The sequence below is a fragment of the Hesperophylax consimilis genome, chromosome 13, assembly GCF_061612785.1.
Source record: "Hesperophylax consimilis isolate HC1 chromosome 13, BYU_Hcon_1.0, whole genome shotgun sequence".
NCBI classification, from domain to species: Eukaryota; Metazoa; Arthropoda; class Insecta; order Trichoptera; family Limnephilidae; genus Hesperophylax; species Hesperophylax consimilis.
Genome location: NC_142848.1, coordinates 35,039,754 through 35,056,789, shown reverse-complemented (window position 1 = coordinate 35,056,789; position 17,036 = coordinate 35,039,754). Strand labels below are relative to the sequence as shown.

The window sequence follows — 17,036 nt, the reverse complement described above, 5'->3', positions numbered from 1 at the left end:
CAAAATTTTAAAACAATCGATGAAGAACTTTCTGAAATTCAAGATTTCGAAGAAGCGAACATTTACATTTTTATTTATAAATCAGATAGATAGGTAAAGGTTTATACGCTAATCAATTATTTTAATACATTTTTTTAATAATATATGTATTTTTTTGTAATTAGTAAGTTTAGTAAACCTATCCCATGTCTGCGCAGCACATACATACCCGAGGATTTATCAATATGTGATCTCTGTGTATTAGGTGTGCAAATTCTGAAATACTTACACTATTTAGGCATCTCAAGTGTTCAACCACTCTTGTTTGAACATTTCTTGCAGTTTTACCTACGTAAAATGCTGGACAATCATTACACTTAATTATTTATACTTTGAATTGATCAAATGTTTGCCTAGGTTATTATTAGTGTAGAAAACGGTTTTATTTCCTGTTGGAAATTATGAAAATTTAAAAACTAAATACTTAGGCATATAGACCGGTCGGTGGCCGAGTTGACATCGCGCTTGGGTCCTACTCAGGCGTAGTGTGTTCAATTCCTCGGCTGGCTAAGTCCTCCATCACAACACAAGCAACATTTTCAGCTTACTGTGGTGGTAGTAGGAGATTTTCAAATATTGTCAGGTTATTCGTAACCCGGGAATGTTTGTCTTTCTTTTAAAAAAAAAAATAATAATAATAATAATAATAATAAAAAAATAACGAACTAAATGACACATCCTTCATACATACAAGCTTAGATTTACTATGGTGGTACATCTTATGTATAAAATTAGTTGAAATAATTACTATATCTTCTGTAAATTATAACACTATTTTTTGCAAAAAACATTAAAAAAAGGAATAAAATACTTTGTTTCCCACCCATGCACCAAAAGATACTATTTTTGGTACATGTGTGCCTGAAAACTACTTATATAAAATTCAACAGTTGTTTCTGAAAATAACAGAGGGCGCCACTTCCGTTTGCAACAATCCTAAACTGAACAGTCATTAAGATAACAATACTATCAGATTATTATCATTATTGTCTAATTCATAATTACTAATTGACTTGGTAGTTAAACAATATACATTGTACTGATCTACGTGTAAATTGATGGTGAACTTTATAAATAATAATCTACTTCCTAACGATAAATAAATTACTTTGCCTTAGTATTTTATAAATTCAGTAAGTTTAAAAAATGTCTTATTACTTTCAAAGAGTTAGTATTAGTTGAGGTTTTTTTAATGCATATATTCAGTGGCGTACCTCTCTATGACCAAAGGTAGGCACAAGAGTCCCAACTACTCCCAACCGTCTGTAGCCAGTAAACCTATGCAATCCCCAATTGGGGTATGAAGAGGAAGAAGATAGGGAGGAGGAAAGTGGGGGAGTACCTGGCTATTCAGATCTGGTCAACAAACACGGCCAGAGCCATTTCAAGCAAAGTTTCAATTCTGAATGGTGGTCTTAAACCAAGGCGACTCTGAGAGAATCTTCCACTCTGGAACGTGTCGCAGATATGGTATATATTGTTTATAATGAATTAATTGTGAAATAAAATAAATTAATCTAGTAAAATTGCACACGCACGGATTTGAACCCGCGACTTCCGGCTTGCTAGTCGAGAGCCTTACCTCTTAACCACGGAGGCCGTCATGTGCATGAAATAATTGAAAATGGCCATAATATTATCATCTTCCCTTAGCAAAGGAATAAATGAGAATATAAGTTCACTATATATTTGTGAATAATATGATTTTCCTTATTAGGCACAGCTTTTCAGGCTTTTTTGGACTGCACTGGAATCTATATTGTTCTACAATATTAAAGATTGAAATTGGTGAGTAGTTTTTAAGTATTCGAGAAGAATACTGTTGTATTTTTGTTTTTGTGACTAGTTTGTGACCAGTAAAAGGGTAATTTAAACCTCTTTGTTTCGTCGTGGTTTGGAAAATAATATTTCCGTTTTCGGAATTTCTCACGAGCTTAAATGGCTTCTTGAAAGGACCGCGCCATATCAGGTTGATCTTCACTGTTTCAGAATTAGATAATGTTATATCCGAACCATGACTACCTAAGTTATAAGTTGTCTATTTCCAGAACTGGTACACATTATGCAATGCCACCTGAGACCAGAAAGCGTGAGACTGAGCCCATATTAGAGTGACATTGACCGTTTATTTGTTTATCATGGAAATTAGTCCATGGTTAGGTTTTGACACTTCCACAAGATCAATGGAATAATCATTATTGACAATTTATTAATTTATGGGAAAGTATAATCGATACATTTTACTGTAAAGTTAACCTTTACACTTAATGATATACTCTCAACATCATCCTAGTGATGGAATTGCTTGAAATGGCTATAGCTGTGTTTGATGACATGCTCTGAACCTTCCATATCACCTTTCCGTCCCCACTCTCTCCTGTCTCAAAGCATATATTCATAATTGCGGATGCCACATGTAGAAAACTTATTGATTTGAAATAAAATTATTATTAAAATATTAATAATAATAATTGTTATTTTGGCTACTGGCATTATACCTAGCTCTCTCATTAAAAATTTAGGCGTATTAGATCTATCAAAAAATTTATTCTTTTAAATACATGTAGCATTAAAAAAGAATTTTATAAATATTTGTGTTGACGGATCAGTAGGATTTATAGGCCCTGTTAGGAGTTCTACCGAGCCGAACCCTCTGATATGAAAATATCTGGAGTCGGTGAATTATTTTCCAATTTGATCTCTGGTGAGTTGACGTGTTGTTCTTGTATTGTTTTGTATTTTTTTCTTATATAATGCACTTGCATAATGTTGATTGACTAGATGATCGTTTGTGGAAAAGTGTGTGGAAGGGTTTAGTTTTTCCTGTGGGGAAGATTTAACCCGGACGGAAATTTTAGTGGAAATAAAAAAATAAATTGTCAATTTATTAAAAACCTGTTAAATTATTCGTTTTCACGTAAGAGACTATTCTGGAGGAATATAACGAATGAATTTATAATTTTTATTACAAACCATTGTTATCAGTAAAGCACGTGTACGTGGTCTTAAAAATTATAATATACTCGTACATTATATTTATTCGGCTAAGGCCACCTGCGTGAACAAGTGTTCAGATATATTCTGAATGACTGGATTGTTTTTTTGGGGAAAGATTTTTAGAAAAAAAAAAAAACAATAGACCAACCTAGTATTTAAAAACGCGTCGTTATAACAAAGATATAAAAATATATTTATAAACAAATTAATGTTTCTTTGTTTGTTCAGTACGCATTCCTATACCATTCATCCGAAAAATTCAAAAGTGTGTTCTTATTAGTGTCAGGAGTGTTTTGAGATTGGTTTCAATGGTAGAAGAAGTGGTGAACACTCGAGAAAGATTTAATGCCTTATTTCTACACTACATTGAGATACAGAGTCGAATTAAAGTGGACATAATGTAGTCTTTTAACAGTAACAATGTGAAAAGTTGAAAAAGTCGGGGATGACCGAGGAAGACATGATTCAAATAATTATTTGTGATAAAATGAGTCGTAAGAGTTGAACAAAGAAAGAGACGTAAGGAGAATGTATGACTTGGAAGTGAATGGTTGAACAGGTCGAGGACGCCCAAGGAAGACATCGATCAAGTAAAACAAATACAATGACAGTAAAATATTATTCACAACCTTTCAATTTTACCACAAACCATTTCAAAGTCCCCGTGCAAACTCCGTGTACATGTCAGCTAGTATTTCATAAAACCACGCCCAAATCCGTGAAAAAAAAACTTGTTGAGTAATATTTTTGTTTACCTATGAATTTTGTTTTGAATTTTTCGTTCATCGTATATTTTCACTTGCCTACGTCGTATTATATTTTAAAAATAAGTGGCTAGTAACTAACCACTTTAAAGTAGCCCTTGAAACTTGCACAAAGAAGGCAAACATGTTTAAACGTGGGCTCTCACAATATTATTAGATTTTATTTCATAACACCGTGTGTTGTTGGGTATTTGCAAAACAATGAAAAAAAACGAAAAAAAATACCTGTGTCCACGTTTCAAGTACGATTAGGTTCAGACAGGTCAGCGTAGTTAAGGTCTGGTTAAGTTAACACATTAATTAGTGTAAGAATAATAATAATATCAATTAGTTATTTACACTATATTCGGAATTAGTGCATATTAATACACTTAACCTTACGTACGCGGAGAAACCTAACTGATAAAAAATATTGCTAATTTATTTATTGTCTCTTCAAGTTATTCATAATCCGGTTCAAAGCGGGATTGCAGGCCCTTAACGAATGAACTTATAGGTTTCCTGGTAAACTTTAAGTAAATCGGTAGTAAGTATGTTCGAATATCAAAAATTTGATTTATTGGTATTTTTAGATTTTTAATAAATTAGCAATACTCATTTTTCTACGTGTAACCTGACAAAACCTAACATGACCTTGCGTATTCTGACTCTAACTTATGTGAACAAATGCTGGAGTCAGGGATCCAATCAGAAGAATGTACGAATTGCATAATAAAAACCAAAACCTGAAGAATTCCGACATATTTTTTGATATATATGGTACTTTTGGTAGGAAATTGAAGTCTGTTTTCTTATAAAAAAATTAAATTTGAACACACTTTTTTCACTATTCTCTTTGAATACTTTTCTAAATGATTTATCTATAAATTTGTACACTTTTACTTGACATTGTGCATTGTCTATTTACAAAATAATTTACTTTTATACTGTTTCCTTATTTATATGTAAAAAATATTTAAAATTGTTATCTACCTGTCAATCTGTGAGAAATAGTTAGGATGCAGGCGAATTCTCAAGTTATTATTTTATAAAATTAACTTTTAATTATTGTCTGTATCTGTGTTTTCTTCTTAAATAAAAAAAACCTAACCTAACTTGACATAATCCAATCAAGTCAACTGCAAACTCGTCTTTATTCATACTATTTTCTTCTCGTAATCCTACTTCACTCCATTATGTTACTGACTTATTACGCTGTAAAGTTCAAAGCGTTTTTGAGCGTAGCTTATATCTTCAATTCGATCGCCATACAATCACATACAGACCTGTCACACCAGACAGATGATGTGTTATAAGATATGATGATGTGCCGTAATCTGTGGCCATGCGATATTTGAAAATGATGCTACCCCATCCTTGGTTGAAAATGTAGTTTCGCAATTGATCTTACCCCCTCTACTACCATAGGGATAGCTTCGTATGACACTACAACATATAATCTGTAAGGACCCGACAGTTGGCCCGCCGGCAGTTGATACCCCGGACGGTTGATCCCCCGGACAGTTTATCCCCGGGACAGTTGATCCCCCGGACAGTTTATCCCCGGGACAGTTGATCCCCCGGACAGTTTATCCCCGGGACAGTTGATCCCCCGGACAGTTTATCCCCGGGACAGTTGATCCCCCGGACAGTTTATCCCCGGGACAGTTGATCCCCCGGACAGTTTATCCCCGGGACAGTTGATCCCCCGGACAGTTTATCCCCGGGACAGTTGATCCCCCGGACAGTTTATCCCCGGGACAGTTGATCCCCCGGACAGTTTATCCCCGGGACAGTTGATCCCCTGGACAGTTTATCCCTGGGACAGTTGATCCCCCAGACAGTTTATCCCCGGGACAGTTGAATCCCCTCACAGTTTATCCCCGGGACAGTTGATCCCCCGGACAGTTTATCCCCGGGACAGTTGATCCCCCGGCCAGTTTATCCCCTGGACAGTTGATCCCCCGGACAGTTTATCCCCGGGAATGTTGATCCCCCGGACAGTTGATCCCCCGGACAGTTGATCCCCCGGAAAGTTGATCCCCCGGACAGTTGATCCCCCGGACAGTTGATCCCCCGGACAGTTGACCCCCCCGGACAGTTGATCCCTAAAAGAAAGTAGGTATGTCATATTTTTTTATTCAACCGTCTATCTTCACGGCATACTCCAAAGGTGACATTAATTTACATTTATTTCTACATAAAAGGCATTTCTCAGATTTATTATCTACTAGCTGAACCCCACCATGAGTTGCTGTGGCACAGTATGTATGTGCAGATAGAGAAACAATAACGCGTGTTACTTTTACGTACAAGAGATGGCGCTTTTCAAAAAATGTTACTACCTGTCACGGGTGATATCTATGTAATATATATATATATATTTTTTTTTTTCTTTCTCGATATATCTATGTAATATATGTTATATAACATATATTACATAGATATATCGAGAAAGGCATACAAATACAATATTGGATTGAATCATCGGTAAAATATTGTATTTGTGTGCCTTTCTCGAAAGAATTAAGTCTTTAAACGAACAAAACTATTGATTCATATTCATATTGCGTATATACGGGCGCAAACAAATGATTTGTCTTAATATTGTAAAGCAATACCTTGCAAAAGCGTATTTAAACAAAATTAATTAATTAACGCCATCTGTGAACACGTAGAATACAACGAGCGTTGCGTTTAACCTTAACATTTTTATTTATATAGATAGACAGATTCAGTGCTGTCTACAATACCACAAAAAACTACGCCATCTGTGTATGCAAGTAAGAAACTAATTCAAGATCTTATACAGTTCATTTTAGCAGAATAAAAAAATAATTTTCCCTTTTCATGTTCAAATTAACGTATTATTATGATGAAAAAAATATATTATTCCAACGTTTCTAAAATAATTTCTTTTGTTTTTGGGTTTTGTGCTTAACCACGCGTTGGTCTTTCCTTTGAACATTTTTAATAATTTTATTATGGCACCGGATGACAAATAATACAAACCTGAATATCTTAATACAAAAACACATTGTCAATTTAAATATTTTTTTATATACCAAAATTTAAAAAATGGGTTTATACCTAATTTACCATAAGTAATTAATTATTTGTACTTATTGTGTCAACTAGTTTTTCCTGCAACCAAAATGTCCACTGTAGTAAGTTTAACTTGATTTTTAATCGAAAGTGACATTTCAAAGCAAGCTATTGTAAGGGTTCGACAAATAATTTAAAGATGTCGCTTTTAAATCACATCAAAGAAAATAATATTCCGTGGAAGTAGAAGAGTGAGTTCAATTATAGTTTATTCAATTATAGTTTATTCAATTATAGTTTATTCAATTATAGTTTATTCAATTATAGTTTATTCAATTATAGCTATTTAAAGTTATTTATATTCATAAATATATCTTACGACAGCGGTATACAGATTTTTAAAATGTGTTCATCTTCATTCGGCTTGATTTTAAAGTGAAATACATGATTATTGAAAACAATATTAGCGTTCCTAAACGAAAATTTGAAAGAGAAACATCAGAAAAAAAGTCACATCTAGGACTTGAGCCCAGGACACTTGCCTTGCCAGGGCACAGCTCTACCAACTGAGCTAATCGGACCCTAACTACTTTTGTCATATTTAACTGTATCATACTTCAAATAAAAACTACCAACATTGTCTTAATTTTCTCAATGCACATTTTTATTGATGCTATCTTTATGTGCGGTGAGAAAATGAAGGTAATGTTCGTAGTTTTTATTTGAAGTATGATACAGTTAAATAAAACAGAATTTTTCGACCGTATTTTCCATTAAAAATACACACTTATTCGAATAAGAAATTGACATTATTTCCGTTCATTTTTTCATTTTTAAAATCTCTTGATTGCACATTCTGTGGTCTAGAAGCATTTTTGGTCTCTCTATATACGAATTAGATGTTAGGCGTATTTATCGTACCCAGTAAAAGAATCGGGTATTTTCATGCGATACTCTGTAGTTGTGACAAATCTCCAAAATACCTGGTTGCATTTTTGGACTTTGGATTCCTTTATTTTTCAGAGTACCCAAACCTAAGTTTACTTGCTCTAACATATTTATAAATGATTATCTATTGATGCTTTACATGGTTATTAATGTACTCGTATTTGAGTTTTTTCGAGGAACCTAAAAACTATACTGCGGCTGTATGCCGGATACCAGGTATTTTTGATAGGTATTTTTAATATGTATTTTCAATAGGTACTTTGAATAGGTACTTTTGATGGATATTTTCAAAAGGTACTTTTACCAGGTATTTTTTATATGTATTTGCCATAGGTACATTAAAAATGTGGGGAATTCCTCTGTAGGGAATTTCGTAGCCACCTCCCCATGGATTTGAAAAATTACTGTGGGGAATCACACAACGAATTTTTTTGTTGGGGATTAACTTTTCACGGAAGTTCTCCGGATGTGTATAAAACAGCAATATATCACTCAAATACTTTGTCGATTTTTAATCAATATTAAATTTGCTGAAAGAACACAACAAATGCGGACAACTAGAATTAGCTCTACATTGAACTTTGTGGCTGTACATACTAAAACTTCTTTTGGTCAAACAAATTATTTATATCAGGCACCACTTATTTTTAATATTCTTTCAAATCATATAAAGTCTACAAATTCCTTAGTTAAATTTAAAAAGTTAATTAAGATGTTTGTATTGACAGACGATTGTCTTAATATTTTTTCATCCTTGTCCTTTCTTAAATAATAAGATTTTATAAAAGTCCCATTTGCTAAAAACTGAATGTCACCCTATCTGTCTTTATTATCTACTTTGTTTCTTCTTTTGAATAATAATTAATAATTAGTTATGGTTCAAATATTGTTACAATATACTGTCAAATTACCCATCTGGTAACACATCTAATACATATTTTTTCTTTAATTTTGAAATATTTTGTGTTTGTGTGTAGAATTACTTTATTTTTGTGATTACTCTTATGTTTGCTTCACTCAAATGTAAATTGTTAACCTCGATAAAGGCTCAGTCCTAGTGAGGTTGATTTTTATGTGAAAAAAAGTGTTTTATGTATAGTGAGATGCAATAATAAATAAATCCCCAGGTAGGTATAAAATACTTTTGAGTATTATGTAACCGGTATTTTTACCAGGTATTTATTTGTACCTGCACTCATTGTACCCAGTAACGAAAAATACTCACAGGACCCACCTCTAATACGAATATCCTTTCTTCTATAAAATTGTTTCCCTTCCGTTCAACTTCTCACCTATCCTAAGCAGTGGCTGCTTGTACTCACAAAAACAGTAGTGCGTTTAAAATATTGCCAATCTATCCCTACCTACTGAAATGATCGGTATGCGAACTGTAAACTAAAGTGGCGCCATCTCACCGAAGAGTTTAAGAGGCATTGGCGAGCGCCGTTCATGTTTCTGAAAAATTTCAGTACCGTGCTCGACATCCACGCTCTGTGCGTATACATAATTGATATTCCCGGGTGACGTTTCTCAATGAGCGATATGATATTCGCTCGCACCATGTGACTTATAAAACTTAATAGTTTTATTAGTCTTATTTCCTTTATTTTCGATAATTGGTTGATAATTATTATTTTTAGATTGACTGAAATTTAAGGGGTGCGTTTTTCCGACGTTCCTTAGAGCTAGCCGCCACTGATTCTAGGTCTGAAGTCCACTCAAATCTTTTGAATAATTAAGAAATTTGGCCGTAAAATAAAATTAATTTAATAACTCATTTCATCAATAATTTATAATGATGGCTTAGATATTTAAAAATAATTATTATACTATTGCGTAAGACTGCTCTCGACCTCAACCCCCAGAGCTACTGGGACTATGGTATTCCAAATGGTAAAGTTTGAAAGTACCTGACTATGCAAATATCCAAGCAAAGTTTCGTTTCTGATTTGTGGTCAGATAAGAACAAAGCAACCCAATAACGGTATAAGGAATACTACTTCGTCGTACACGGTACACGTCACGTGTACGATAAACGTCAAGACTATATTTTTAAAATAAAAGGAAGATTATTATGAATGACTCTCGACCCTCCAAGAACAAAGGAACAGTAAAAATCCATGTTAATACTTGAACATGTGTATATTTTTCTCAAGCGACAATAATCGAATCTGCAATCTCTAGTCGAATAAATACACCATACACAAATAAAAATGTAGAATGTATAGTATAATGTAGAATATAAATATTTATAATCACAGTCAAAGCCTATGTCATCTTTGAGAATGCTGCGTGGAGGGTATTTTTATGTAAAGGAAGTTTCACCACTGCTAAGTCGCCTTACGTTGAGAACCACTCGGGGCTACCTGTGATAAAGGTGTATGTTATTCAATAAGTGGTTCCCGGGGCGGCGATACCCACTACCCGTCACTCAAATTGGCATAAAATATAAAAATATTGTTTAAACATTTTGAAGCGCTAAAATTAGTTGTTAGTTAGTTTTTTGAACAGTAGTCCTCGCTTAATGTCAATTATTTCGATTCGACAGATCGTAACGTTCATCCGAACTCTGGCGGAGTAAAAATGTACTTTCCAATACGGCTACCATCTTGACAGGATTGAGGAGAAGCAATGCAAAGCGCTCGATTTAAAACAGGACTTCGCCATACTCTGTCAATAAATTAATAACAATAACTATTTTTTCAGTATCTACAGCTACTTTGCTAGGTTTATTTTTGTAACACTGGAGAAAACATGAATCTACGTTTTAAAATAGAATGAATGATTTACGTAATTGATTAAGTTTTATACATTGCTAGACTTTTGGATTAATTTTTCACGGTGGTTTCTTTAGTTGATTTCTCAGTACCAGTATCCCCCAAAGTGCTTCCCTTTTTGGACTCCAAATAAGCTTTCTTGTAGGATCCATCGGTTTTGTATCTAGAAAAAAAAACAATTTATAAATTATGGATACCATTTAAATTTTAAAGAAGAGTTACAGAGAATTTTTCTTTTACTGATTATTGTTCTATCTGTAATTTTAATATTTTCATTCAGAATTGAGGAACTGGATGCCATAACAACATATATGATGACAATTGTAGTTTCGTTGATCTAGTTTATATTTTATTTTAAAAACGATCTAAAATCGCTCATTCCAATTGGCTACAAGAGCATTATCTTGTAGAAAACTCTACTGGGAAAATGCTGTCACCGATGTTGGCTGGCGTGACGTCAATAGCGCCCCATTTAGTTTTCGTTAGGCTTACAACTTACATACTCGTATATACGGATTATATTCCAAGAGGCGTTAAGCTCGACATTCTAAACAAGGCCGATCTTAAAATCATAAGAGATATATCACTGCATCTAGTGCATTATGATGCAGTGATATATCTAAGTATTCAAGACGTATGTCGCATGATCTAAGATGGTAATTTATTATTATTTTTTAACAGATTCAACGATGTTTTCGTGTTTGCTGTATCGTGGATTCCAAAATAATACGTTCTTATTCCAGTTTACTTTTAATCCTTCGTTCTTGTATTATATAGTGAACACTATTTTAGTGAAAGATGCGCCAAAATACTAGCGTCTTTGATCCCTTCGGCACCGGTGTCAGGTCGGGAAACACGCCAAACGCGCGCCCATGGTTGTACATGGTTGACGTTTTTCATTTGAGAACGATCCGATCTTGAGATCAACAGCTTGGCTGTGGAACGATTTGCTGACCTCTGTGTTTCCTCCCTCCTACTACACGGATATCTTCGAGATCCATATTCACAGGGCGGGCCCTATGGACATGGGCGCAATTGGAACAGTCCACTCCGGGTGCCGAATTGCCAAGGTCTAACACTCAACATTGTTTTTCAATAAAACGGCAATAAATTTTTGACAAGGGGCGCTGTAATTTTAGTCGCGCCAGGCGCCGTTTGGATCAGGTCCGGCCCTGCATGTTCACTCCTTCCTCTTATAAAAATACCGCATTACAGCAGGGATATTATTTTCCTCAGGTTCTCCTGTATAGGCATGACATTGGTCCCTACATATCGACTGTCACCGTCGTCGAGTCCTCTGTCCCGACGAAACCTAAAATTTCCTGCAATATTGAGGCCATACTTAACTAGGGGTTTTAATCCAATAAGTCTAATACTTTTTTTTTCAAACCAATACCCACGGATGTAAGTTGTATATGTTTATATTAATTAAGATTAATAAAAACAGTAACTTGCCATTAAAATATTTGACGTGAAAACAGTTACGTGAAAATTCAAAAAACGTTTTTCAACTATAAAATTTGCGCTAAGCACCAGATTTTATTTTACAAGACCATGAATTAGTAACTTCCCGAGGTTTTCATTTAGAAATATGGACTGTGGGTCCGTCCAATGCGCCAGACAAAGAAAGATTATGTTTGCCAAACAATGTACATGTTTATATGTTTATAAAACTATTAGCACACACGAAGATGTGAGCTAACTTAAGATTAATGAATAAAAATAAAGACAGGACGCCGAATGTTTTTGTAGACGTTCTCTCCACTTACGTAGTTAAGATTCCCAGTTTATTTTAGGGTATTGGTCAGTAACACTTCTACGTGAATTTGGCCGATAGAACAGGCGGCCTTATATTTGCGGCAAGGCTGGAGAGGAATGCTTACGTAGCTTTGAATCAAGGAAAATACGCATTGCATAGAAAATATAATACTGTTCTTGGATCTTACTTAGCTTCCAGTTCAGCCCACCACTCCGGGTCATTGTCTATAATGTGGTGCATCATTTTGTCTGATCCCGACTTCTGGGTGGCACTGCACTTCTTGCACCCATTATTTATGGCATCGGGTAGATTCTCTGAAATAAAATATATAACAAATTTAATATTCAGGATGTAGTACAACAAAACATGGACGTTATCTAGCGATTCCTGGACATGTATGGAGTAAAAATGTTGATGTCACTTTGCTGTCTAATAACACATGACTAGGTTTGCGTAAACATTTTAAACATTTTCAAGGTGTTTCAAATACAGTATTTTATTTTGTTATGCGTTGAAAAACAGCGAATCTATTTGTAATTGATTGCCAAGCAAACTAGATTAGCCCTGTCTAGTTAAATTAATTTAAAAAATAACGCCACGTAGCGTACGTTACAAATATAGAGATGAACTTAACAACCCAACTCTGTTTAAACTCCTTGTACAAGCGTTCAAACTCGTAATCGAAAACACGGAGAATTTGTTCTCAGAGGTTTTGTAATATGGACATAATTCAAATTTAAATATTTGGAACTGGGTTATTTTCGTGATTGAAAAAATGAACTTGCCCAGCATAGCTGATAAGCGAAATAGCTTACTCTTGACCAACAAAAGGTAAAACGCAATGCACAGTGCCCATTTCGCATTGCGACACAATGCGTGGGCCTTTTTATAAATGTGCACGTGAACCAAACCAAAATTGTGTTGGGGTTATTTTTAAATGATTATGTCTAGTCTAATTTAGTCTATGTCAACCAAGAAATGATTTTTTAGTCTAGAATTGGTGCCTTAAATTGGTATACAATTTGATAAAAAATAGTACTTTTCAGTTCAAGTCCATCAGGAGTGCAGTGGCCTTTATCTAACAGGCAGTCCACGTAGCCCTTCATAAGGCGGTGGCTGTTGATAATCTCGTTAATATCCACGTTGTCGTACTTGGTTGTGTAGGTGACGTTAGCGTCGCCCTCGCGGGGAACCGGAGAAGCTTGACCCCCAATCATCAGAACAATTGATAGAGCCAGGAACACGAAGAGATTCACCGTAGACATTATGAAAACCTGGTAATAATTTTTAAGGTCTGAATTACAATTTTTTTTAATATTTAACAATATGATTGAAACAGTTTATTTATATATTCACGCCTTGAAGGCTTTTTACATGTGTATAATTTTATAAAAGTAAGTTGTTAAAGAGTACAATAATAAGTGTATAGTACCTACATAACATAATAAATTGAGTATAAACGATATAAGCTGGTACAATATAAGCTATCATAGAAAGAAATTCTGATTTTCAAAGGAGTTCAGTAATTGTATAGAGTACAAAATAAGTACTTAAGGTACTATAGTAGTTAGAGAGCAGTGTGTAGAAACTTTGTTAATGTTTTATGTTTGTATTTAGCAAATCTTTACTACGCAAGTTTTTGTATTCTACAAAACATAGCTAAATTAATACAGCCAAAAAAGGTGCACAAGAGAAAATATGAACGATATAAAGATATATCGAAAGTTGTTTGAAAATGGTTTTATAGTAATATAATAACTTAGTCAAAGTAAACAAGTTCTGCTGCGTAATTATTATTACGCATGAGAGCTGTTTCGCCTTCTGAAGGCATTATCAAGCTGCCTTTGCTTAACTGCTCTAAAATGGAGTAAAATGATAGCAATAAAAATACGAAATTCATGTTTTCATATGCAAACCGGTTCACTATTTGAAAATTCATTTTGAGCATAAGTTGGATTAAACTTAATAGTAAAACGATTAATTTTATGAATAACACGTTTTACCTGCTGATAGAAATTTTGTTTTTTTTACACAACATTGTCAAAAAATGTCTTCTAGGTCGTGAAACTAATTCGGGGTCCAGGGACCATTTGGGGGGCGGGCATTGGAACCGCCATCCCAGGAATCATTAATTGGATAGCCAAACCATTGCCATAGGTCACCCCAAAGTGAAAAGCTTGGTTTGGTAACTTAACAGGGGTTTACCGGGTTCATGGGGAGAGATTTGTCCAGGTCTTGGTCTGCCTACCTTAGCTGCATGGCGGACCAAGCTCTCTCGACCAATCGCCTTGCACTGCAGTGGGAGAGATAGATTCTAACATCCGTCACTCCTGGTCACACTGACCCCCCCTCATATATTTTTCTTCCCAGAACTTCCGCTCCTTCTTTTCATTGAAGAGGCCCTTTGCATAGCATTCAAAAAGTGAAATAATTTGCTTTAAGGCATCATGTGCAGTTTGTAATAATAATTATTATGATGATTGGTTTATTATATTCCTTTTTTGTAACAAATAAAAAAATGATATCCTCACTGGGATCTCCCGTGCAGAGGATTTCGTTTGCACATGATTAAAATTTAGTAGTATTGATAATGTAATGTAATTATAAATACATTGGTACCTCGACATACGAGTGCCCCAACATACGAGTTTTTCGAGATACGAGCCGGCGAGCGAGTGATTTTTTGCTTTGAGTTACGAGCGAAATTCGAGATACGAGTTCGGTTTAGCAGGTCAGCCGGTAGCGCGCGTGCGCGGCCACGCCCGCCACGGCCAGTGAATCAGTTAGCAGCGTGCTCCCGCTGTGATACAGTCACAGCAGCATACGGATGTTTTGCAAGAAATTGGTTTCGAGGAGTCAGAGGAGGAAGAGGTTATTTCTACAAGTGAGATAAAGGAGATCTTAGGAATGTGGGAGAGAGTTTCACAGTTCGTGGAAAAGAAACACCCAGAAAAAGTTGCAACAGGCCGTGCATCTGATCTTTTTAATGACACTTGCCTAACTCATTTCCGGAACATTCTGAGAGGGAGGAAGAAACAAACCTCCTTGGACATGTTTTTTTTTAAACGGCCTACAGGTGTGACATTTTGGGGGTTGGAACGGATTAATGGTAGTCTAATTGTTTTGCATGGGGAAATCTGCATCGATATACGAGTAATTCAAGATACGAGCAAGGTTGCGGAACGAATTAAACTCGTATGTCGAGGTACCACTGTATATTAAATTGTGTTTTTTCTGAAATATATTAAATGGCATTTTTTTGTTCAGTTGATTAGGTTCGGTTTCAGTCTGCAGGTATTTAGTGTCAGTATAATGATCTCCCTATATTTTGAGTCCAGCTTTTTATTTGAGTGTTTTTGTTTGTGAGTTGAATGAGAGTGGGATTTTTTTGTAGTGCTTAGTTCCATCTCCCTTCAGCCTCCTAAAACAACCAACTTGCTCCGAACAGTTGGGAGCAGTTAAGACTCTTGTGTAGCATTCACATCAAAACATATGTAATAAAAATAGTGTGGATTACTAGTTGTAAGATATCCTTGAGTGTTACATAACCTAATGAATTTAATATTCTAAGGTCGAGAGAAAATGCGGTAAAATGAATTGTTGGTAATATTATTTTAGTGCAATATTTAAGAATTAATTAATATTTGTTTATTTTCTAATATATCTAACTAATTTATTGAATTAATTTGAGTATCATATAAACCTTGTGATTATAAATTATGCAGATGTAAAATACGTGTGTTATTATTATTTAAAATACCGCGTATTAATGTTTAATATGTTAATTGAAAAACAAACACCTTAATACATAATTTCTGTGAATTTTGTTAAATTTCAAAGTTTACAGAGATATTTGGTGATTTCATAAGTATTTAAGTTGTGAAAAAAGATACGTGCTTATTTTTATTTTGAAATCAATTGGCAGGTCTCTCTTTAAATGCATGGCTTAAATAAAAAAAAAATAAATCATACAACCTTTGTCGTGCATTTGAATATCTATTAGGTCTCAGGACGTTACATGTATTTTTAAAAACATTTAGAAAATTCAATTAAAAAACAAAAAGTTTGGAGATGCGGGGGATCGAACCCCGGGCCTTTCACATGCAAAGCGAACGCTCTACCACTGAGCTACATCCCCACATACTAATCGAGTGGAAAGTAAACAAACCATTAAGAAGTATGGAAAATGTATCACCCAGATACAACTGCTCCATACTTCAACACCTGTCTTTTATTTGACTTCTGACAGGTGGTGTGCATCTTCAAATAATTTTATCAAAGGCGAAAAAAACAATATTGTTATCTCTTTACTTGTTCGTGATAATCAATTTTAAAAGTAATTTAGAAAATAGATGCATTATTTGATGATGCTTTTTTCATACCGATCTCATATGGAAACTATGTCAGGACCCACATGAAAAATCTTTACAAAATCATTATTTTCGGACTAAAGATTTCATACAGATAGTTGCCATTGGAGAAGAAATATTTTTTTTGACTGTGGTAGGTACTAAATCGTATAAAAATGGCAACACCTTTAATATTACCATAGATTTTATTAAATCGTTTGGCATTTGACTTTGTCGTCAAAAAATAAATCATCAACAACACACGCAAATCAAATCATCACAATACCGAATCGTAATATACCTACGATACCAATTAGTGATAAATACAAATTACAGTTTTTTTTAGTTGTTATGTAATAACCTTATGAGTAAAACTTTA

At 34.4% G+C, this 17,036-nt stretch overlaps 1 protein-coding gene and 1 non-coding gene across 2 annotated transcripts; both read right to left on the bottom strand.

Annotated features, from left to right (window-relative positions):
- Nucleotides 1-10,587: 10,587 nt before the first annotated feature.
- LOC149418898 (allergen Tha p 1-like) lies at nucleotides 10,588-13,530 on the bottom strand. Its single transcript, XM_089639069.1, has 3 exons — nucleotides 13,348-13,530; nucleotides 12,496-12,622; nucleotides 10,588-10,712 (listed from the first exon to the last, which is right to left on the bottom strand). The coding sequence occupies exons 1-3, from the start codon at nucleotides 13,523-13,525 to the stop codon at nucleotides 10,601-10,603; spliced, it is 417 nt and encodes a 138-aa protein (XP_089495195.1). The 5' UTR covers nucleotides 13,526-13,530; the 3' UTR covers nucleotides 10,588-10,600.
- Nucleotides 13,531-16,374: 2,844 nt separating this feature from the next.
- TRNAA-UGC (transfer RNA alanine (anticodon UGC)) lies at nucleotides 16,375-16,446 on the bottom strand. The gene has a single exon. It is a non-coding gene; the product is annotated as a tRNA-Ala (tRNA).
- Nucleotides 16,447-17,036: the final 590 nt, after the last annotated feature.

What these genes read in the sequence shown, in the direction of transcription:
- LOC149418898 (XM_089639069.1), bottom strand. Translation starts at nt 13,525, where the DNA reads ATGATTGGGGGTCAAGCTTCTCCGGTTCCCCGCGAGGGCGACGCTAAC. An exon ending in TGATGGACTTGAACTGAAAA is followed by an intron (nt 12,623 to 13,347) that starts GTACTATTTTTT and finishes ATTTTATTTCAG; the next exon opens with AGAATCTACCCGATGCCATA. An exon ending in TGGGCTGAACTGGAAGCTAA is followed by an intron (nt 10,713 to 12,495) that starts GTAAGATCCAAG and finishes TTTTTTTTCTAG; the next exon opens with ATACAAAACCGATGGATCCT.